The sequence below is a fragment of the Daucus carota genome, chromosome 6, assembly GCF_001625215.2.
Source record: "Daucus carota subsp. sativus chromosome 6, DH1 v3.0, whole genome shotgun sequence".
NCBI classification, from domain to species: Eukaryota; Viridiplantae; Streptophyta; class Magnoliopsida; order Apiales; family Apiaceae; genus Daucus; species Daucus carota.
Window position 1 is genome coordinate 32,802,002 of NC_030386.2, and position 24,115 is coordinate 32,826,116.

The following is a 24,115-nucleotide window of genomic DNA, read 5'->3' on the forward strand; positions in this document are numbered from 1 at the left end:
GGAGGAAGGCTTGACACGAACCTGTTGGGCTACTATATAGATAAGTAGATGTCATATGTTGACAAAGAGATGTCCACTCTACTATTGAAACAACCCGGATCAAATCCCGAGTCTTTTTCGAAAATTGGGTCAAGTCCCGAAATCCGAATCCGAAAATAAGCCCAAATAAACTGATCCAACTGCAACAACTTGAGTAATCCACAAGCCCACCACAGGCCCCCAAAAGATCATGATTTGTTGGTGCAATTAGTAGTAGTACTTATGCTTATAAACTGAACTAAAGTCTCCACACTCCTCGATGTAGGACTGGGGTGTTACAAACTCCCCCACTTAAATTCCTGACGTCCTCGTCAGGCCGAACGGATAGCCCATAGGCCCAGATCGAACCTCTCTAGCCATTGTGGGATAATACCGGCTGGCTTCGTGTCCCCGCCTCCGGATCCCGGTCCATTGCGAGATAATACCACCAGCCTCCGAGTCTTTTTCGAAAATCGGGTCAAGTTCCGAAATCCGAATCCGAAAATAAGCCCAAATAAACTGACCCAACTGCAACAACTTGGGTAATCCACAAGCCCACCACAGGCCCCCAAAAGATCATGATTTGTTGGTGCGATTAGTAGTAGTACTCATGCTTATAAACTGAACTAAAGTCTCCACACTCCTCGACGTGGGATTGGGGTGTTACAACCATGCATGCACATCATAATTACAGTACAACATAAATGCAAATCCAGCACCAATCTTCCTAAAAATTTCATAGGAGGTCCAGAGAAGTTCTAACATCGTAACCATATTCAAGCAAATCCCGTTTATTATAATGTCTTATATATATTTTTTGAATTAAAGAATTTGGATATGATATGTGTTAAGCGATTGAAAACAATGACTATTTAGCTTGTTTTATTATGTTTCATTCAGTTTGAGAATTTGTCCAAATTGAATTTCAATACTTATTTTTGTTAAGGATTTTGTGTTAATAAAATTATTTGTTCGTTAAGAAAATCTTTTATACAGAATTTCTTTTATGACGTTTGAGAAAGCTTTTTATGTTTTTTGAAATTATTATTCTTCCTCGGAGGAGAGATGAAACGGATGTGACGGGAAGTCTCTGAATGGAGGAGCCACTGCACGAGGGCCTGCTTCATGGGTGGAGCCGTGGATGACAGGTTATATGACTTGTGACTCCCGGATTATGTTCAAGGAAACTGTTCGTTCAATTTCAAGAGACTGAATGGGCCAACCGATTACGCCTTTGTCTTTTGTGTTGAAAGATATTCGGGATTTATTTTTGCTAATTTACGCAAAATTACGTATATGCGAACCAAGTTGTAGGTGCTCTTTCAGAATTCAAACCAAATCCAAAGCCCATAGATTAGGTCCATTAGGTTGGTTAGTAATGAAAGCATATGAGTTCTCTTTTTGGTTAAATGAGTAAGAGCTTCAAAATCTAACACTAACCAGCCAACCGCGTGAAAGAATGAAATGTTGGTATAATTTCGAAGTACCATGTCCGTATTGTATGATTAGTGCCCAATCACAATAGAGTATGGGACTATGGATACTAAAAGTTACGGCCAGTGATAGCTTGAAGGTGTTGTTTAGACTTGAGACTTTCAGGAGCCCATTAATGATCATACAAAGACACAGGCTTTCTTCATGCTTGGGCTTTCTTCATGTCACGAAGTTTAAATAATGTGAAAATATTTGAATACATGTATTATTAGCTAACAGTTGGAACTAAATAGTTTTTCAAAAATTTTGATATTATTGATTTTTTTTTATTTTTAAAAATTAATTTTCTTAATTTATCAATGATATTTTAATTTGACTAATAATCTCCTACTTATCGAAAAACTCTCCAATAAATCTTGATTTGGTAGATCAACTAATTATTTTTGATTTCCAATTTTTACTTAATGATGTTTTAATAAAACTAGCCTTTAACCCGTGCGCAAGCGAGTATATAATTCACAATTCATTGTTTATAATTTAAAATTTAAAATTATCTTAATATTTTAATATTAATGAATTGGAACATCTATTTATAAGTATTTTTTAATATTAATATATGTTATTAATAGTAGTTTCATTTTTCTCAACTAATTATAAATTATATTTAAGAAAATAATGATAAAGTTTTGTCTTGTAACATATGAGCATATGAGGATTGTTTTTAGTATTTGAAATTGTGTAATAAAAGAAGAGTAATAAATCTCATATATATGTTGTAGACTTCTAGTTCTAGTTGTATAAAGAGAGTACTAAACAAAAAAAATTATACCATGTTGGCTTATTATAGTATAGTATAATAGTATAATATAGAATATCCAACAAATTAATTATAGTTTCGGAGCAAAATATCCAACAAATGATGGGGGCTAGGGTGGATCTGTGCCGTATGCCAGTAGAAGCAAACTCTCAAAGGCCATAGCCCCATGCTGGTGATGCAGCAGGCACCATTAGCATCAAGCTCAAACTGTCGGCAGTTGTAGATATAGATTGCATCTCATTATTAGTTCTCCTTTTCTCTAAATCATCTTTGAAAGCTTTTGATGGGTCCTCAAGTAGCTCGCGTTTTACATGGCCTTGGAAACAAACGATCATGCTCTAGTTCCTAATGGCATATAAAGCAAAGCACACAGTAAGCATGGGCCTGTATTGTATAATCTTTTACTCTACGACAAATAAAAGAAGTGAAGAAAGTATAAAGGTAATAGGTATAGTATGATTTTAAGGAGCAAGATTGCTAAAATGGGGTGTGCTTGTTATCACTTTTGATGAATTAGTAGATTCAAATCTTGGGTAAGGTGAATCTTTATCTAGTTTTTGGTTGTCATAAGGCCCGCAACTACTCACTGGTCACAAGTCACAAGTATGATTTTGATACCCTAAATCATAACATTCCATTTCATTTGATAGCAGATGTCTATCTGGAAATCAACATATATGCCCGGATTTCCATTAACATGCAGACGAATACTGTTGATGTTGTCAAAAAGTACTCGCAGTCTTACTCTCAACTGTAATTGGCTTGTGGCCTGTATTTTTCGAAGCAGAGAATGAGATAGAATACTATTCCATGTATATACTTTGATGTCTGTCTTTCTCCTTTAATATTCAAGAAATGCTGTGACATGGATATTAATCCTTTATCAACGAAATATTACTTGCTTTTCAGAAAAAAAAGAAAGTAAACATTTTTTGTTTAGCAATCTTGCTGTTCCATGACTAATTAAGAAAGATATTTTCGGTGTCAATGATTCACAAATCACAATACAAAAAACATGACATACATGAATTCCATTCAGTTTCTTACGTGTACCGTATTCGGCGAGAAATGGGCGTAAGAGAAAACACCGTCATGGAATTCGATCTTTTAGTGAAAAGGATAAAGTGGGACGCCCGTTTGTAGTTTTATTTAAAAAATTTATTACATGATTACTACTCCCTCCGTCCCTATTTATCTGTCCACTTTGGAAGTAAGAATTTGTCCCTATTTATCTGTCCATTTATACTTTCAAAACTAATTTAATGATAGTTTTTCAAATATATCTCCATAATTTCAATTTTCAAGGCTTGACTTATTTAAAACTTGGTTGAATTCATGTTTTCAAGACATAAAGTAGGGGTATTCCACCATTTTCAAGATATTAATTACAGGTATTTAATGAAAAAGTTCATACAATCAATTATTCCTTGGTATGTGTTTTTTTCTCTAAAATGGACAGATAAAAAGGGACGGAGGGAGTATATCGTAATCCACCCTTATGATATCTACTCAATCCACCCGCGTCTACTATTATCTGGATCCCATCAAGACTTGTATCATGGTTGTGATTTCACAATCTTTCATTTCTCCTTGTATTAATTTGTATTTATTTTTTTATTTTACTCCCTCCGTCCCTATTTATCTGTCCACTTTGCAAGTAAAAATTTGTCCCTATTTATCTGTCCATTTATACTTTCAAAACTCATTTAATGATAGTTTTTCAAATATATCTCCATAATTTCAATTTTCTAGGCTTGACTTATTTAAAACTTGGTTGAATTCATGTTTTCAAGACATAAAGTAGGGGTATTCCACCATTTTCAAGATATTAATTAGAGGTATTTAATGAAAAAGTTCATAGCATCAATTATTCATTGGTATGTGTTTTTTTTTCCAAAATGGACAGATAAAAAGGGACGGAGGGAGTAGTGATTAATATTGGAAATATGTGTATAGTTATGTACTGTTTCACTAATTATTTGTATATAATTTTGATTATTGACACAGATATTTAGATTTTTGACCCTGTATTAAATTCAACTCAAAACAGACAAATAGAGACAAGAAAAGGGTCGGTAGTTTTTACTGTTGCCTGCCCTTCTCACTCATTGAAGTGGCATTTTTTTTACTTATATTTTAATTTTTGTTGTATTTCAATTTATGCAAAATTCTGAACCAATAATTTTCATACGGCTGCTACACAGGCAGTAACTATAATAGTGTTGTAAAAAGCGGGAATCGGACTTAGTCGGTAAAGACACCGTCTAGCGATTAATCGGATAATCGGGGATTAATCGGAGTGATTAATCGGAATCAATTTAATATTATTTTTTTATAGATAAATGTAAACATAAATATATTTATATATACAATAGATTTATAGTCATATAATTTTATGAATTAAAAAATCAATGATTTTTATTCACAAAATATCTATTTTATAAATATTTAGGTCAATTTATCCCATAAGACAATAATACAATGTGTCTTAAAATTAATATTAAAATTTTAAAATTTTTTTACTGTGATCTTTAAAATTTTTAAATCTACCGATTTTTTTACCGATTTTACCGTCTTTTGACCGATTAATACCGCTTTTTGACCGATTTTTCAGGAAAACGCTTTTTCCACTTATTAACACTTGATCAAAACAGTGACCGACCGAATAGCGATAACCCTGATTAATCGACAATTAATCCCGATTAATCGACGTTAATCACCGACTTTTAGAACACGGCTCCTATGGTAGCATGGTGTGTATTTACAATAAACTAACTTCACAGTACAGTAGTACTCGCGGTACTGATTAGCGGTCAAAGAGGATGGAGTTGGAAGTTTGCCACTGAAATAATTGCAGTCAGTCAAGCCTCGGGAGTGAAGTTAGTTTTTGTTGTTTATTGTCAAAAACCACCGTTAAAATAAATTAGACATGCTTCTTGAGTTTAATGAAAGCCACAGAAACCCATTTCATTTCTGCGGGAGTCCACTAACATTAGATTCCCTGCCTAATGTAATGGGTTCATAACTGGTTTGACCAAGACTCCACACTAGTTCATCGGTTAACAATTAATTTGACATGTGACACATTAAGTGCTTCGCTGGATAGAACAGATTTACATTATTAAAATAAGACTCTGAGTAATTTATGAACCCCTGTTTTTATTTACATATTATTGAAGGATTATACTCCTTCTGTCCCATTTTAACTGATGTTTGACTTTCTAGCACGTATATCGAGATGTAAAAAAACAATATCTACACTCAATAAAATAATTCAATTCTTATATCAAATAAAAGTTTAGGTTCTAAACTTTTATTTGATATAAATTTTATAAAAAATTATTATGTTTAGATGTGACTTTTTAACATCTTAAAATACGTGTAAAAAAGTCAAAAGCAGTTAAAATGGGACGGGGGGAGTATTTTTAAAATTGATCAACTAAATATTTTTCATATTCCAAAACTGATACAATAATTTCTTTTAAAACATAATTTTAGTTATACAACCAAAAGCTTAAAATATTTGAAAAAACAAAACCAACATATAAAAATATTGGATGGAATATCCTAAAAAAAATAATCATCTATTTTGAAGTCCAAGATGACAAAGAAGGCTAGGAATATTAAAATTTATATGAATTTTAATTTGATATAAATATCAAAATTATCAATTATTTTATTAAAGTTAACAATTTTTTGTTTCAAAGGTATTGAATTAGTTACTCATCACAAAAGTGATTAACTTTGCCACTAAATTAATATTTTGAATCAACTAATATATTTTTTGGTGATCCAATTAAATACAAATTTTAGAATTAATAATAGAATTTAATCATTTCATGATATGTTGTTATTTTAATATATATTTATATTTTTCACTTTTCTCTGCATAGTTAACCTAGTTACTAGACCCGTTACTCATAAAAAACCTGGTTGTTATTTTGATTATATTATGTTTGTTATTTTGGTTATTTTTGTCTCTTTTTTTGAAATGTTTCGTATGTTTTTGTCTAATTATATTTGAATTTGTTCAATGTTGGATCAGTTAAGAATGATTCCAATGATGTTTTTGGAGATTTGGAAAACTCATGTCAAATTGAACCAGTGGTAATTATTGCAGGAGCTCACCTTTCACAACCGAAGATTGTTCATCCATAAGAGGTTTACACTTTCGGCATGTCTATAGCTGGTATCCGTCATGTAGATAGCTGGGTGTCACTTCTCTTATCTCATCTTATGAGATTTAAGATGAGATTAGGGTTTTTGAATACGGATCTAATATTGACTTTGATGTGATAAAGTCAATTGTGATGTTGCTACTTTTTGGGATGCCAGTGCAATTTGGATCGTTTGGAATATTTTTGAGTTCATTTTTAGCTTTAAGAATTTTAAAATTCTCTGTGTTAAACAATCAGGAAACAAAATATCTAATTATTTTTAGTATGTTTTTTGTTTTCCACCCTGGTTTTATGAATAGCTGGGAATTTGTCCCGACTATATTTTATTCTTATTAATGAAAGTGTGTTTTTTTTCTGGGAAAAAAAACAAAAAAACCTCATCAATAACTTGTTGAGCATAATATGATTCAATAAAAAAAAGTAGTTTTGATAAATAAACAATAATTTATGTCAAATTCAAGAAAAATATGTAGATGCCTATTTTTTTCCCTTTACGCAGTCATATGCGCAAAAAATCAAAATCGCAGTAATCCTACTACGTTTACAAAATGAAAAATGAAAAATGAAAAGAAATTGAAATATGACAGACAGTCTATCTGTGATATTGTGCAATTACAAATCCCAAGACCTTGCTTTTCGCACCCTAAAGTAAGTAGGAGTAAAGCAGAAGAAGTAGCCTACTGTAACACATCGATTTCCATGTTATCGGACCAACTTTGACCAGTGCGCAAACAATTTACTCCTTTTCTTTTAGTTATTTTTACCTAGTACACCTTTTCCTCTACATTTTATTTTACAAACTGCAAAACAGAATTTAGGATTCTGATTTTTCTTTTTGTTAAGCAGGATTCTCATTTTCTTTTCAATTATCAGAGGGCACAGTATTTTTTTTTTGTCAGGAGTGGGCACAGTATTAGACGTATTATTGGTACAAGTCAAGTTTCCAAATATTTTATGTAAAACTAAAACTAAAATGTTCAATACCTTAATTGGCAAATGAGATATACATTTCGTATAAATTTTTAGAATAGGTTCGCATTACTTAAGTCCTAAATGTAAGGCAATTTAGATATGTTTGGAGAGTTGTTTCAAACTTGATTGAAAAGTGTTGTTATTAAGATCTGGTAGTTTTCTTTTTTATTTTTGTATATATTGAGCTCAAATATTGGATATTAATATTAAAATATGTGACAACACTTCAGAAAAATTGAAAAATAATTTTTCCATAAAAACACACATGACATGCATTCTCTTATCTAAAAACAATTTTTAAATCAAAAAATGATATTTAAAAATAATGTTTCTAGTTTTATTCAACAATTTTTCATCTTTCGATTACAAATTCATATGTTACTGTTTGTAACAGGGATTTTTGACGGTTACTCAGCAGCCGGAACTCGAAACCAAGAGCACGTAGTCCTGTGGCTGTCTATAATAATTGAAAGATACTTATATTTAAATTAAATAAAACAGGACAAATAAGAAAAGAACTAGGTAGGCTACTCGAAAGGAAAATAAAATCTAAACAAAAGAAGCGAGTACGTAGCTAGCTTTAGTGCAACAACTAAAAAGGGCACACATTACAATCCTACGCAAACAAATGTCACAAAGTGTACAATGTAACCTTTTAAGCTAAGCCACAAGTCACGTGACTTGCATGTGGAGTCCACCACGGCCATGCAGTTGGGCTTGGCGTAACGGACGCCGAGAGAGAGCTCTTGAATCAACGATAACTAGAGTAAAGACCGTTCCAAATATCGGTGAAAGCACGAACAATTATCTCATGATGATAAGGTGAATTCAGATGCAGGAAACAACCGAGAAGCTCCTTCAAATCATCCTTGGAATAAATCTCTTTCTCCAGTATCATTTGAAGCATCGATCTTCGAAAATCGAGATACGGGTCATCCGAATCTTTTTCGACAGCGAGGCTATCGCTGCCGATCCTCCCGAATCCCTGTAAGGGCCTCGACGGGGCCGGGGAGAAAGACAAGACGGGTGTGTGAAAGTGCGAGGAGGCGGAGGAGGAGGTGCGGGACGTGGGATTGATTTTGAGTTTTTGGAGGTTAAAATGAATGGTTTTCGAGAAGAAAAATAGGAATTTCTTGGAGGATTTTCGGCAGCTGTAACAGCCGAGTTTAACAGTAGTGTTGCTGAGAATAACTCTCCTTTTCTTGTTGTGACTTGACATGTTTGTGTCAATTTTGTTGGGAGAGATTAATTGAAATGAAAGAGAAAGGAGTGAGAGAGTAGAAAGATGGTGGAATGGAATGACATGCGGAAGAGAAATAGGAGTTGTTATACTAGTAGTAGGTATCTGAAGAGAGAGTGGGAAAGGGGTTTGACTGGGTCATGATAAGGGGATGAGCGTGTGTCTTCTATCTTTAAATCTCTACTATACAATATGGATACTCGTGTACTTGATTGTATGTGTTGTGTGTGAAGATATATAGGGCATGTGAGTTTGGGTAAGATAGTTATAATTGTGCCAACAATAATCAATTACAAGCTCCTTCCTGTGTCAAATGGGTCCTTTGTCTTGGTCAGTGTATGAGTCCAGAAATTTCTTAAATTCTGTTACCAAACATATTTCATTTTTTGATCCCTGCATATTATAAAGGGTTTTATTTATGGGCCGAGTGGAAGGGGGACGTGAACTTGATGGACTATCTTATTTTAACTCAAAACACAGTCAGATATTTAATAAAACATTCAGTTGTGTTTTGACTTTTGAATGAATTTTTTGCTTTTTTTTCTGTCATAATTCAAATATTATATTTACTTATCTTAACAACATCCCTAATCTTCCTCCCCCACGAATATCTTATATCCTACTTTCTGTTTAAACTTATATGATAGAAATCCAGAATTTAAGGTGAAATTCATATTCTTAAACATAACATAGTCACGGGTGTATATCAAATATTTGCAGTAAAAAAGAGTACATGACTTGCCACTTTAAACATTTTACATTTGTAATGGTCCTCGGTGATCATCAACTCCAAATTACCTTAAATTGCAATGGACCTGTTAGGTTGAGATTTGCAAATCGAAGAATGGTGTCCAAATTATTTCTTGTGATAGACATATATGTGCTTATAAACATTATAATGCACCTTTTGTGAACTCTGTTCTTGTTATGATGAATACATTTCGATACATAGATATGAATTACTGACTGGCTGATAAATGATGACAAAAAAGGAACAATATAAAAACGTAAAGAAACGAGTGGAGAATAGTTATGCAATTGGCCTTTGAAACTCCATTATATCAACTGAAGCTGCTGATAAATGAGTAGACCTTCGTTCTGCTCTGCAGCTCACTCAATCAAATAGTAACGGTTCTGTTCGTGCTCAAGGCACCTCACATCTAGCTCTTGATGGATTTCCAGCTTAAACAGGATAGTCAGTTAGCTTCTGTTCTTCAAGTTCTTGATGATTCTATTTGTTGTAATTTTCTGATTGCACTTCTGTAATTTTCTGTATGTTCAGTTGGCTTTAAAATCAGATAGTCAGTTGGAGGAAGTTTCTGATATTTAATAGTGATCAACTGTATAACTGTTTTCTTCTTCAACTTCTTGATGATTCTATTTGTTGTAGTGTCTTTTTGGATTATATGTTAGTTCTTTTTCATAACATGGTATCAGAGTCACAGCTTGAAGGTTCTACCATCTTTTATTCTACAAATTAGGTCCGTATCTCGCTGACTATGTTGATTAATCATCCTAACTGTTAGCTTCGAGATAATTAATGCACAGTTAATCTGTAATCTCAGTTCACGTCATTGTTTTTGCTGTGGAATTCTGAAATTGTTTAAATTCTACATTCTTCATTTACAGATCAACCTCTCTTGATCACTTCCTGTTCTTCAGTTTTGTCAGATTCATCAATAGTTATAGTAGTACTTAATATGCATGTAGTTTACTCACTGAATTTGTTCATGGTGCTGAAAATCTATCTTTGCAAGTCCAGTAATTACAGATTTTGCCGTAATAGTCCTGACAATGGAATCACTTAGACAAGATCTTTACCAGTGTACATTCATACCATCCTTGAATGTATGCGGTTTTAATGTGCTACAATTATAGTCAGCAAAAAACAAAAGAATGCTTTGACGGCACTGGACTAAAAAATGTCAACAACGATGTCGCCTGTGATTTGAAATATAGATTTTTTAACTTTTTGACACGTACTTTAAGTTGTTTAATCGCATAGTTAAATTTATTATTTTTAAAATTTTCTTATTATGAATAGAAATAGAAATTACAGCATCATATTTCAGAAACATAAAATTATAAAAATAATGATTTCAGTTATGCGAAAAAAAAATTAAAAATTTGTGTTAAAAAATGAAACGATCTACATTTGAAAACAGAGGAGTGCCGGGTAATCGCAATTAAACTTGTTAAAACTGCAAGTTGGTAGTAGTACTGCTGCAGATTCAAATGTATTACAATGTGCAGGACTCTAAATTTAGTGTAGACAGGTTTGGGCCTTTGGCCATGCCCTTGATCAATCAATTTTAAATATGTTCGTGCATTCAAACAAGAGATTGCTCAGTTTTTTCGGGATATAAAGCATCCCGATAGATGAATTCTGGATTCACAGGAAGGTCGAATAATTTTGAAGCTGCGGTGAAGGTATAATTTTGCATGAGCTTGAATCGCTCACTTGTCAACTTTTTGAAGCAGGCAGTTAAACTAGAAAATAACTTTTTGAAATATATGCACGACTGATTCTTTGTAACAACTATGAGTAGAATATTTATAGACAGAAGTTTCTGATAAGTAGAATCCTGATGGAAATAATCATTGACTGGTTGCCCTGTTTATAAGCTTTGACCACCATCCCCATTAGAATCTAATGCTGTAGCTTCCCTCCCTCCTTCATGAAGTCAAAGAAATCGCTAGAATTTTATTTAACAAATAACATTTTCAACGAACAAGTAAACAATTTACGTTGTTTTCAGTCTTTCTTACCATTTTCTACTTCTTTAATAAGAAAACCTCTACACAAATGATTTTATAATTGTTTTTTGAAATTTTAAACCAAATGAAGTCCGTCCAACGAAAATCAAATAGTCTCAATAACATTTCTAAATTATGCATACTCGCCGAATTCTTGTCGTAAACTATTTTCTCTGTAGTAGTACGATTTATATAATTCAACACTTGTTTGAACTATTCGTTGGACAGCAAACGACGAATATATAAAACTGTGAAACGATAATTATAAACTCCTATAGCGGCGAAAGGAAGAGTCAAAGTGTATGATAGAAGCGAAGATTAATTTCGTGTAAACTATGGAGACGTTGGTGTCAAGACATCTCCCTCCAACTCCCCCACTTCCTCGCTTATATATATATCCACGATCTCACACAATAACTCCTATACGTTATTTATTACATTTATCCATTAAACAATACTATATCATCTCCATTTCATCTCCTAATAATTTATTCTCGGAGGAGGACTTGATAAAATATACAGGCCGAAGGAGCGTTTGACATTGTTGTATATTAATCTTTAGTTTCCCCAACGCCCAGAATCAACCTCAGATCATCTCTCTGTACCAGGTACATAATTGCTAAATTATCTTATTTGAATTATCACATATTTTTCGATGTTGTGTTTGCGATCAGTTCTTTGAAAGTGTATTATCGTGCTCATCGTTGATTTCGTACTAAACTAGTTGCAGTTGAAGAAGCTGTCTTGGAACATAAGATCAACCAATATGTTAGCTGATGTAATTTCGAGAGTTCTTGTGTATGTTATCCCTTCATGATCAACGCTGCTTTCAATATCGTAAATTTTATTGTTTAATGTTTAATTTTGTGCGGTTTTGAATCGGCATGCAGGATGGTTCTTGGATATGCATATCCGGCATTTCAGTGTTTCAAAACGGTGGAGAAGAACAAGGTGGAGATTGAAGAACTCCGTTTCTGGTGCCAATATTGGTAAAGTCTCCTCTCTTGCCTAACAAGTTTACGTCTTTATTTTATTCTTCGAATGTTTGTTTATCCAAGAATTAAGATTAAAATACCTTTAATTGGAAGTATTAAGACTAAAATAGTATAGAATTCTTGACCAAGTTAAAATTTGGTTAGGACTTAGGAGGGACAGTTTGATTATATATTTTGTAATAATGCATTTGTTGAGAATCACCATCTGGATGCAGCAGGTTTGGTATCTTGATGCAACAGTGCTATGTTTATTTATTCACAAGTGCAGCTCATTATCTTTGGTAGAATATGGACAAAAACTGGATGTAAAATAGAAGAGGAAACTGTTACGAACAAGTGGGGGCAATTTCATATCCAGCGTGTCGCAAACATGTCAATTTTGTCTGGTTTCAAAACTTAAAAAACTGACTATATAATTCGAGAAGTCTATTTTCTCCCTACTCTTACTAATTTTTTAAATAATAAATGTTTCATTATTGATATATTCCCATCAATCTAGTTGTGTCATTTTATTTGTGAGTTCTCTCTCTATTAATAGAGGCTGATTTTGAGCTGTATCAAAGGATCCTTAATGTGGTGGCAAATGGGGTTTCATTTTCCGGTTGTTGTATATTAAATATTAATGTTGATCAAATTTGAACTTTTCAGGATTATTGTTGCGTTGCTGGCAGTTGTGGAGAGAATCAGTGACATATTCATATCTTGGTATGTGATGACACAAAACTATTGCGCGCTTCTGAATGTGCTCAAACCTGTACGTTCACTGGTTTTTAACTTAGACTGTTTTGTTGTTCAGGGTGCCAATGTATGCTGAAATAAAGCTAGCCATATTTCTATATATGTGGTATCCGAAAACCAAGGTAAAAGTTAGTTTTTTGTGAATCATTAGACCTGGTTTGTGAAATTCCTTTGATCAAACAGAATGTTGTTGCACTGATTCAGGGAACAGGGTTTGTCTACGAAACCTTATTGAGGCCATTTGTGGCAAAGCATGAGACAGATATTGAAAGGAGCTTACAAGAACTAAGAACTAGATCTTGGGACTTGGCTATTTATTATTACCACAACTGCACAGAACTTGGCCAAACAAAGTTCTTCCAGGTCATTGATTACTTGACTTCTCAGTCGGGAAGAATCAAGAAAGGTAGCTCTGAGGTACTTTCACATTTGTTCTCTCTGTTGATTGTCTAGCCACTTATTGTTATGGCATGTTGTTTTATGTTTACATATTGTTAGCTAACGAGGGGAGATCAAAATCTCCGTCCACGCCCTCAAGCATGCTAATGCTGCTAATCCTGTAAAGCACAAACTTATCAATATCTTTCTTAGTAATACGCTCATCACAAATTAAGAAGGTTCTTAAAAAGTGTTTAGAATTACTCTACAATACTCAAAAGGATTTATTAAATTCCCCTCAGTGACATCGTTTGAGTGAAAATATACTCTGCAGACTAGTTCTGAATTTTAAGTAATCACTAATATGTTTGAGTGGGAACCTTACACGAACAAAATTGAGTTTGAAACGTGCATGTGAGCATCATTGGTAGCTACATTATTGACTGGTTTTATCATCTATGTCCACTGAAATCTGAATTGTTTTAAAATAAGGGTAATGTTCGTCACATTGTCTGGAAATTCTTATGAACAAGGATCTTGGCCGTCTCAAATTTAATCAGGTGTTGTGCATTCTCTATGATGCAAATCATTATAAGAAATTGAGCAAGTTGTCCTATTGGTTCTACATCAAGATGCATAGACGAGATTAAATTGAAAAAGACGTTGACAGATGATCATAAGAAAATCTACTAGTAATAGGTAAATGTGTATCAAGGATGAATTAGTGAATAGTTGCAAAGGTGATCCCTGTTTTTTCCCATAACAAGGTCATTAGTTTGAATTCTTGCTCCAGTGCTTAAGTCGATACTAGTTATATACTCCTCCTTCCAAAGCCTAGCCCCTTGTAAGGATGATGTAGTTAATTCAGATTAAGCCTAACAAAGTTGAACCCCTGGGTAAAACTTTATTAGCAGCCCCTATCCCCTGTAGTTGTAATTATGATATTGAATTATTGAAAGACACCGTTCTTGCTAAACTTGAACCCACGGGGCTAAGAAACTTGTTAGGTCACATACTACTAGCAACTCTTGAACGAGCATGAGGAAATGGTTTTGGTACTCCATGTCGTCGTGTATGGGATCCGTAAAAATATATATCAATATAAACTTAATTAAATGTGGGCCGTTATCTTCTTCTTTGTGATATGCATATCCAATAAAATTGTAGCCAACCATCTGAAGTCCAATATAGATTAGTATTTGGAAACTCCAGCCGACTGTTTCTACTTCCTGCAGCAATCTTGGACTCCTATTTTCAGCTCAGGTTTGTTAACTTAAGAATTAGGACTGAGGTAAAGACTTCAAAAGCCTGTTCGTCAACAAATTTAGTTCATCAATACCAAACTCATACATGAGTTTTTCTATTAGAAGAAAAACTAGTCTCAGTCGAGCCGTACAAATTTAATAAATACTTTACTCAATTTTAAGAGTTCGGCACTATTGATTGTTAGTAAAATACCAACAACGTTTTATTTTCTATGAGTAGATCAAAATCCTAAAATAAGTCATATAAAAATTTAGACTTGCTGCATTTCAAGAGGTTTCATCAATCGCTTACCTAGACCCGACTTTTAATCACGCTAACAAGTAAATAACTAAAATGAGTTACGGAAAAAAACTAGAATCAGGTCACTTAAATATTTTTGTAACCTAATTTTTGTTTCATGTAAGTGGTACTAATTTATTTGTCCTAATATTCGAAAACTTGATGAAAGTGAGACCTAAGGGCTAAGGTCTAAGGCATTTGCAATTCGACCCTGTATTACGTCATCCAATCCGTGATCACAACCAGTATCCAATCAGACAGTAAATAACTTCTGTTTCGTCAAACAGAGTTGGGTCAAATTTGGAAGCAGTGATCGTCAATGTGAATACTGTTGCTTTTAGTCTGTTTCTGAGAACCTTCTTGCATTTTGTTTTGGCAGAAACGAAGAAAAAGTGAAAAGTTGAAAGGGGACGGCCCGCCTCCTCCAGACGCTATATTTTCATTCAACAATCAGCCGTCAAAACCGACTCCATCAGCACCACCACTCTACTCTCAACTGCAGGATTCACAATTCATGACCGACCAGGATCAACAATTCGACAGGCCAGACCACCATGGAAGCCGGTTCGGATTTAAACACAGAAAAGGCTCCCATTAGATTTCAGCACAACTATTTTAGAAATGTACATAAAACAATTAAACATGGCTTTCGCTACAAATTCCTTGATTTTTTGTTACATCATTTGTAATGCCTTCATATTTATAAACATCATTCATCTTGAGTCAAGAGAGGAGTCATTTTGCTGTCAAGACGTTAATCTTTTTCTTTGATGAAATTCATAGAAAAGTTGAATATACATCGATTATATGATTCTTTTCAATCAACGAATAATTCTGCCAGTACAATTGCATATAGTATCTTGTTTATAAAAAAAGAAAAACAAGTGTTTCAATCATCGTATACTTGTATACTGATTAAGATCATCGAAGCCTAACCATCCGCAGAAGCCACTGAAATGATCGGGTCACAACTTGAACCAAATAGTTGTTGGACAGAAATTCAGAGAAATGGAACCATGTACGTCTAAAGAAGCTCCTCGATTCAGCACCAGGAGACGTTGACATGGGCTGCAGATACGCCCAAGCGGCTTGCTTGACAAGGCGATTGCGGATAGCTATCTGATATCCTGAGCTAGAGGCTGCGGCTGCAGAGGGCGCCGGAGAATTGGGAACAGAGCAGGGAAGTATATCCTTGAGGGAAGTGTAGGAAGGTGCCGGGAAGATATGCAGATCGAGAGGGAAGCTCGAGAAGTGATCGGAAGAAGGGAGCGTCAGCTTCGGAGGGACGACAGAGGCTGCGATGGAGTTTCGACGAGCGAGAACAGAGGAGCTGGCCATGTAGAATTAGATAGATAGTTTGATTTTTTTTTAAACAGAGGAGCTGTTTGTTGTGAATTAATAGCAAAAGTTGCAGAAGAGATGAAGTAAAATATAAGTGATGCAAGAATTAAGGCGGCTGCAGAGGTTTGCTTTACGAGACTTTTGTGGATTTGTATTTTGAATGGGTGTAGTAAAGTAAAAGCAGTTTAGTTAGTTTATACACACGACTGAGATAGACTATACGCGTTTTATACTTTTATTCAGTTCTACTTATATTTATCACCACTTTGCTCTTTCTCGTTTTCTTTTTCTTCCATACTCCAGCGTCAGCACGCATTACCCAGTCAACTAACCGTAATGTGAGGATATATGTTACGTGCCAACTCTAACGGCTACTCTTCAATATATATTAATTTTATTCCTCGTAAGCACACTTCTGTATTGTTAAATATAAATATATGTGATTTTAGACTATTTAGTTTAAAGTATATTATGTTTAATAATATTATACTATAATTTACAGTAGAAGATAAGTAGTAAGTACATACATTCAACAGATCTTCCCATTACCCAAGTGCATCTACCAAAAATTGTTATTCAGCTTATAATATGGCTTCTCCTGGCAGTAAGCACTTTCGCGTGATGAAATCAAATGATCACATAAGATGCGACCAAATGAGTATTTAACATCCTTAACAATAATTACGTATAAATAATGATATACAAATGCACAGTTTAGACCACAAAAGACTGATATCTGTTTAGCTTATCCATTCACTACATATCAATATTTATACAAATTCAAAACTATAATATATAATTACTTTAACACGGAGAACACTCAGATGACTGTTTTAACCGGAACAGAACGAATGCAAAGACCAATGAATTAAAAAAAACAGGAAATGGAATGGGAACAGAATAATTAAAATGAGGACAGACTTTTCAATTTTTCATCAGAAAAGAATTTGAGTGGAAGGATCGACCACTTATTTCTAAAATTGAATCAAGTTATAGAGATTGGTAGGGCATCCCAGAAATTGGCAGGAACGGGAGAGCAAAAATTGAAAATAATTGCCTACAAAAAAAAAAATTGCAAATCATGGACAACTATATGTTATCTATTTATTAGTAACAGGGCAAGCCCTGCTTTTGCTGAAGGCAAGCAAAGAAGAAAATACAGGGCATAGCAATCTGTATACCATGACCACTGACTAAAGAACACTAGATATTTTTTCCAGTGCTCAAGTCAAGTTGTCAAATGTCAAGTATATATATCACAATTTGATAAACCAACTTCACGCAAATACAACATAACATGCATTTCAGATTTCAACTAAGGTATGCACGAGAGATGTTCTAAATGGGAAACATACTCTTTATCTATTGCTCAAGCTGCTCACATATCAAGCTCAGCCTGAATCAATTCATTGATAAACAGTTGCATGAGCGACTTTATTCATCATCAAAACACATGCCTCAGAATGCATTTTCCCAATTGTACATTAAAGCTTTTATCTCTTTGCACTGCCATTTCTATGCCCAGTCCAACAGTATGAAATCTTGTAAACCCAAAGTCCAGGGGTAATTTAGTAATATGATAGTGGCTATCACAGGTGACTCTTGAATAGAAAATGAATCAGAAGTGGATACCACCACTCCCAGCCTAAGACTTTGGACCACATTAAGATGTGAAAATCCATGAGAAGCCATACTTGATCCTACATTAGCTCATCAATTGATCTGGAGTCACCTTTGTGTGCCATTTGCAGCAGTTGATACATCAGCAACACCAGATGGTGGAGTCTGCGGTCGAGGGCTAATACAAGGCAGTTCAAACTCCTCATTAAGTAGACTCGCCCCATCCCATTCGACACCAGCTGCTCAAGTGAAAAGAGCAGACCAATTTCACATGAATAAGTGGGCATGATAAAAATTAGGAAAGGGGAGATAAAGAGATTAAAAAAGGAAAAAAGAATACCGTCAGTCTTCCACATGTCTGTCATGCTGATACTTGGATCTGTTAGGAGCCAGTAATCCGCATCATTCTGCAATCACACCACACAAATGGAATAATGCTGTGTTCAGACACAACAATAAGAAGAAAAAGGACTGACCAGGGAATAAAGAGATCAGCTGGTAAGATCTAAGCAAAGCAGAAATCTTTAAGCTATTAATAATAGTTCTTATAAACATATATTCCTATATAAGCAATTACAAAGATACAATTTCCACAAAACTGTAAGTGCAGTTTTTCAGTCCATGATTTCCGATGACTTGGACAAAAAGGTTCATAGCTGTATGCCTGTATTATACCCATCTTTTTCTTTCTTTAAAGTTTATTGTTCCTCATTGAAACTAAAGGTAGAGCTGTATGCTTGAACATCATTAGTTCCTGTGTGCGTGCCTGTATAAATATCAGTGAAACAGAATGTAGAAGCAGCCAATTGCTACAGTACATAGCTGACAATCACAGAGCTGTAAGATAACCATTTAAGTCCTACTGCTTGTAATTGATGACAAATGCCTTTAGTGACTCTCCATTTCATCCACCAATTCTATGTCCCTAGCCTTAAATTAACCAGCTTATGTAAGTTCAAGGCAAATACATTTGTTGCTTAAGGGTCTGTATGTGAACTAGAGGAACCCAATTCATTTACGTTCTATGTTACCCAAACTTCGGTTTAAGTGCCTAGATACATCTTTAAGTGTCAGGTTCGCAGAACTTCTGGATGGTTTTTTTCCAAAATGAAGTGTCATGTTCATACTATGTCAAAGTGCAAAGTGTTTGACTCAGGTATTTGAGCTGAAATAAAGAATCCAACCATCGCCCACATCAAGCCACTTAAATACCATAATATTACACCAGCCTTGTACAATTTACAAAATATATGGTTATTTTCACATTGCTATTTCAGATTAGCCGGCATAGACAACTCTCCAGTTACACCATTCCAGGTGAGACTAATTTGCTCCGAATTCAGCATAAACAGGATACACATGGGGATAAGATCACGTACAAGTAAATAAAATTATTGATTATTAAGTGCATTGCAGTAAGATGTACTCCCTCCGTCCCACCCAATTGTTTACATTGGGTTTGGGCACGGAGGTTAAGAAATATGTATAAAGTAGTGAAAAAGAGGAAGAAAAGTGGGTGAAGTGGTGGGACCCATCGATTTTTAATATATAAAAGAGAGATAGTGGAGTAAAAGTAGTGTGAAAAGGAAGGAAAAGTGATAAAGTGGTGGGACCCATTAACTATTTTGGGAAAGTTTTGTAATGTAAAGAAATGGATGGGACGTCCAAAAGAGGTAACTGTAAAGAACCTGGTGGGACGGAGGGAGTAAATGGTTTCTCCCTGACACTACCTTGAATCCTATCCCTTTATGTATTCATAAAAATATATTTGTATGTCTATAGCATTATTCTGTTGGTAGTTAAAGAAGACAAAAGCATGGATTTGTACATTTATGTTTCATTCCTATCTCTAATTTTCATATTTATACTTGTACATCTTATGTGTAGACATGAAGAAGTTTTTGAGCATGCATAGATCCTGTTCATCTCTTTTGATTATTACCCAAACAGATCAGAACACTTACATCGAGTTCCGAAGGTAGAATCTTCATAATTCCACCAGAAATATCCTCCGAAGTGTACAGATCAGAGTTCACTCCATGGCCATCTTGTGTCATTGTTCCATTCTCTAGCCCATGTCCCACGATTGCGGTCTCTGCTGCTGGATTGTCATTAGACCCGGTACTTGAAGCAAGTGGGAGGCTCATGGAAGGTTGCACACTATTCATCTCGTCAAACTTCTCCTCAAATTGGCTAAGCATAAAGTTATATTAGAAAGCATGTTAGAGAAAGAAATAAAAAAGAGAGAACATTATTCGAATTACAAAAACACACAATCAAAAATGATACCTAACAAGATACACATCAATTGGACCCATTGTGCTCCTTAAGATTATTCTGTATCTCCTCTGAGGATAATCAACAACCTGGCATAGAGAAAGAAAAAAAAATACTTATGCATCAGGGACACGCAAAGTTTTGATATGATACACACATTGCTCCATACATACTTCATCTGGATCTGGAACCTCAAGTGTGGTTCCATGTGGAGCTTTAATTGCTATCAGGGTTTTATTCTGCAGACATACAGAACCCGTATTTGTCAGCATGAGGAATAAGATACAGTACTAAGAGATACAGTCGGAACTGAGATGAAACTACTAATGATAAGCGTCTAAAAAAAACATTTAGCTAAAAGACTTGCCGTAAAGCATTCTAGACCCTTAATATCCTCTTCGGTCACAAAAAGCCACCTAAAGGAATTGAGATATGAATAAATTAACAAATGGATAGAAGCATTGCAAAAATTTATCAGCATAAATTTGTCTAAGAAGAGGAAAATACTTTTGATTCGCTTCATCCTCACTCAAGTCTCTCAACCTTTCCTGCATTTCCCTGTCACAGCAATTAATGTCAGCATCTACACAAAACCTACCAATTCAGGTATAAGTGACTGTTTTATCAAGGAGAAACCATTAAACCTTATGCGATCATCAAGTCTTTTTTCTTCCAGAGAAAGTTTTTCAACTTCTGCCTGGAAACAGAATACGTAAGTGGAGTTCAATAACTGTCAAAATTCATCTCAAATATCATATAATTTAATACACATTCTGTCGATCAGATATCGATCGTTAGCCGTCATATATGATACCAAATTGCGCTTTTAGAATCTTATAGATAAAAGAAGCATTATTGAAAGAAAATACAAGATTGTAACTAAAGTGAGACTTAAGACCTTTTACACATTTTCACACAAAATAGTAATTGACCGGGGACCTGATTCGTATTTTTGCACATGAAGAAAGACATAACTATATCTATATATTTGCGTGTGTGTGTGTGTATTGTTATACCTGCAAAACATTACTATCATCTTCCATTTCACCCGGTCTTGAAGCATCAATTCCTCTATAAAAGATTACAAATAAGCTCTCATAACTTAATTATATCCGAAATGGTAGATGTGTGTGTGCGCGCGCGCGCGCATAACTACATATCGAAGTAGTAAAAACTTACTTCCAGTGGATTCTGTTCTTGAGCTTCTTTTCAATAAGACCAATTCCTTCAAGGACATTAGTGATGTCATATATACGCCTCTTCTGGACCTGTATTTTAAAGCTTTAGTTAAGTCTAGCATATATACATGAAATTTTATATTAATTATCAGCAAAGAATTACCTCTAAGGTCTCAGCAGCATTATTAAGATCAAGAGTACCATCTTCTGCTTGCTTTATCAGATTGATGAACTTTTTGGTCAAAAGGCCTGAACAAATTGAGCTTAGTCAAGTAAGGTTGCCATTAAACTACATAATTAACACTTAGGTCAAGAAATTAGTTTTACCCAAGGAACTATCATAACGGCAGCTTCCAGCAGGAGTAAGAGGAGAAGGAGAACCTGCATTGAGAATTACAATATCTTAAATGTTTTAAGAAATTATATAACTTAAATTTTTTATGAATTACAAGGGCTATTTTGGTGGATGATCATGAAGACAATATTGGCCAAGAATAAAGTTTAAAGGGAATCAGACGAAATGTCTCACCAGCATTTGACATAGGGGTCTGAGGCACAGATGCCAGGCTCTTTGTGGCATTAGACCGGCCATAGACCCTTCCTCCTTTCCCAGATACAGGTGTCTGGTTGGGGCTTTTAACTGTATTGGTGTACGCAGGACTCATACTCAACCTGCTAGACTCAACTTCATTATAATTTCCAGGCTTCCGCTTTGAGGGCTGAAAAACAATTCATCAAGCGCTAAAGTTAGAACAACACGTGTGCAATGAAACATTTAAGAGAACAACTACACGCTTATAATTCCAGCATTCTAAGAAACTGAAATGGACTGAATTGGTCCAGACCTCAAAATCTTTTGCACAATGTTTAGTAACGAAATTCTATGAGCCGCAACAATAGGAATAATTATACCGCACAATCCAATTATGAGACTCCAATTAACAATTCAAATCTAACAGTGAACATATACATAATACATTAAATCAAGCATCAGTTACGTAAATGGAAATTTCGTAGCGCCTTTCTGTTAAAAACAATAAATCGATGCAAGCAAATCGTGAAGTACTTCCAGGCAATTATATATACAATCTACATCAATTAAAACCGATAAATTAAGAAACTCCACATACAACATAAACGAGCCGCATCAGTAAATTCATCGAGAGCTAATTACAATCCAAAATGAGTATTAAGCAAACCAGCAATTAATAAACAATCATCACTCACGAGTCATGAGCTATAAACAACATATAGATAGGGGGTGTGTGAATATATATAATCTCACAGTAGATTTAACGATGATAACATCAGCTTCATGATCCGCGACTCCTCTAGACTCTCCGAACCGGTAATAATCATCCGACGGCACGAACGGCGGCTTCATCGCAGCGAACTGTAGGTGCCGCTTTATCGGCGGCGGGATCCCATTTCCACCGTTGCTCACCGGCGGACGAGCCGACGGCGACGGCGGCGGCGCCTGGCCGTTAGAAGGTTGAGGTCGAGACATTAGATTAATTAAACAAAAAAAGGCGCTTGTAAGTTAATTAAATTGTTGTGAGATTAAGATGGTGATTCCGGGCGAGGGATGGTGGGGAGAAAGATTTAGGGGTTTTAGAGAGAGAAAGTGCGAGAGGGTTTAGAATGGGAAAGTGGGGAGGAGAGAGATAGAGCGAGAGAGAACGAAACGAGAGAAGCGAGGGAATTTTTTGTTCGGATTGATGTGGAGGGAAGCTGGCAGCACGTAAACATATAATTTACAATTTCTATCTACCACCCTTTGCTTTCTAGCTTTATGTTTTAGTCACCCGTACTTCCGCAAATGCAACTCTCTTCCCTCTTTGTTCCCGATGTTTTATCAAGATTTTAGGACTCAAACAATGAGCCGGACCATTTAGCAAATTCGATCATAATAGATGCGTTGATTATTTATAAACTGATGAAATTTTGTAAATATTTGTTAATATTGAATTAAAGCAGGTTAAAATGATGTTAATTTTAAGATGATTGAGCTCGAGAAGGGTTTGGTAAACGACAAAATAAAAGAATTAAGATCTTAATCTTAAAAATCAATATATATATATAATTAGATCAATTTATCATAAAACTTTTAATACTTTCTACTTTTATAAATAACTTTTTCCGGGAAAAATGGGTTATAAAATTGTTTTGCATGATTTACAGAATATCTATATAAGTATATATATATATTGTATAATAATTATAATATCAAAATAATCTCATTTGACTAGAAGTTTCAAGATAATAAATACTGTTATCTCTGCTCAAATCACTTATGATGTGCAAGACTATCATACTAGAAGTATGACTAACTGTTGTTATCTAATATATACGTTGATCTTATTCTTTAATCAATCATTATAACATCTGGTTAATTTGTATTTTATTTTATTCATTAATAAAAATTTATTTTTCACTGGTATACTAAATTTATCCGTTGATCTTCATTTTATTTGTGTGAATTTTAAATTTAGAATATCTACAATTTATTATTGCATTTTGCACATATTCATATGACTTCGATCAAGATCTTATGTACCATTGACATCATAAAATTATTACAAAGCATATTATTAGTTGACCAGTATCATACACAGACATATATATTT

The 24,115-nt window shown here is 34.4% G+C and overlaps 4 protein-coding genes across 6 annotated transcripts; 1 reads left to right on the top strand and 3 right to left on the bottom strand.

Annotated features, from left to right (window-relative positions):
* Positions 1-7,736: 7,736 nt before the first annotated feature.
* Positions 7,737-8,875, bottom strand: LOC108226810 (transcription repressor OFP6). The gene has a single exon (XM_017401802.2). It carries the CDS (start codon positions 8,636-8,638, stop codon positions 8,171-8,173), a length of 468 nt encoding a protein of 155 aa, XP_017257291.1. The 5' UTR covers positions 8,639-8,875; the 3' UTR covers positions 7,737-8,170.
* Positions 8,876-11,831: 2,956 nt separating this feature from the next.
* Positions 11,832-16,614, top strand: LOC108225119 (HVA22-like protein j). Of its 3 annotated transcripts, none has more exons than XM_017399935.2 (7): positions 11,832-12,024; positions 12,141-12,214; positions 12,307-12,405; positions 13,060-13,116; positions 13,208-13,271; positions 13,354-13,555; positions 15,452-15,608. In XM_017399935.2, exons 2-7 carry the CDS (start codon positions 12,183-12,185, stop codon positions 15,466-15,468), a joined length of 471 nt encoding a protein of 156 aa, XP_017255424.1. In that variant the 5' UTR covers positions 11,832-12,024; positions 12,141-12,182; the 3' UTR covers positions 15,469-15,608. The 3 variants fall into 3 exon arrangements, with proteins under 3 accessions (XP_017255424.1, XP_017255422.1, XP_017255423.1); XM_017399933.2 differs by having other exon boundaries at positions 11,833-12,024; positions 13,354-13,566; positions 15,452-16,614; XM_017399934.2 differs by having other exon boundaries at positions 11,833-12,024; positions 12,147-12,214; positions 13,354-13,566; positions 15,452-16,614.
* LOC108225120 (uncharacterized) lies at positions 15,994-16,410 on the bottom strand. Its single transcript, XM_064080188.1, has one exon. The coding sequence runs from the start codon at positions 16,408-16,410 to the stop codon at positions 15,994-15,996; it is 417 nt and encodes a 138-aa protein (XP_063936258.1).
* An 881-nt stretch (positions 16,615-17,495) lies between the features above and the next one.
* On the bottom strand, positions 17,496-23,217 carry LOC108192850 (transcription factor E2FA). The gene is made up of 14 exons (XM_017359353.2): positions 22,774-23,217; positions 22,018-22,207; positions 21,816-21,869; positions 21,652-21,737; positions 21,490-21,578; positions 21,327-21,381; positions 20,955-21,007; positions 20,818-20,868; positions 20,678-20,726; positions 20,484-20,549; positions 20,323-20,399; positions 19,998-20,226; positions 18,374-18,440; positions 17,496-18,272 (listed from the first exon to the last, which is right to left on the bottom strand). The coding sequence occupies exons 1-14, from the start codon at positions 22,993-22,995 to the stop codon at positions 18,142-18,144; spliced, it is 1,419 nt and encodes a 472-aa protein (XP_017214842.1). The 5' UTR covers positions 22,996-23,217; the 3' UTR covers positions 17,496-18,141.
* Between the last annotated feature and the right edge of the window lie 898 nt (positions 23,218-24,115).

Excerpts from the sequence above, each read along its gene's own strand:
- LOC108192850 (XM_017359353.2), bottom strand. The coding sequence starts at position 22,995 with ATGTCTCGACCTCAACCTTCTAACGGCCAGGCGCCGCCGCCGTCGCCG. Across the intron at positions 22,208-22,773 it reads TTATCATCGTTAAATCTACT|CCCTCAAAGCGGAAGCCTGG; the intron begins GTGAGATTATAT and ends ATTGTTTTTCAG. Across the intron at positions 20,727-20,817 it reads GAGGATGAAGCGAATCAAAA|GTGGCTTTTTGTGACCGAAG; the intron begins GTATTTTCCTCT and ends CAATTCCTTTAG.
- LOC108225120 (XM_064080188.1), bottom strand. The coding sequence starts at position 16,410 with ATGGCCAGCTCCTCTGTTCTCGCTCGTCGAAACTCCATCGCAGCCTCT.
- LOC108225119 (XM_017399933.2), top strand. The coding sequence starts at position 12,183 with ATGTTAGCTGATGTAATTTCGAGAGTTCTTGT. Across the intron at positions 13,117-13,207 it reads AGTGACATATTCATATCTTG|GGTGCCAATGTATGCTGAAA; the intron begins GTATGTGATGAC and ends TTTGTTGTTCAG. Across the intron at positions 13,567-15,451 it reads TCAAGAAAGGTAGCTCTGAG|AAACGAAGAAAAAGTGAAAA; the intron begins GTACTTTCACAT and ends TTGTTTTGGCAG.
- LOC108226810 (XM_017401802.2), bottom strand. The coding sequence starts at position 8,638 with ATGTCAAGTCACAACAAGAAAAGGAGAGTTATTCTCAGCAACACTACT.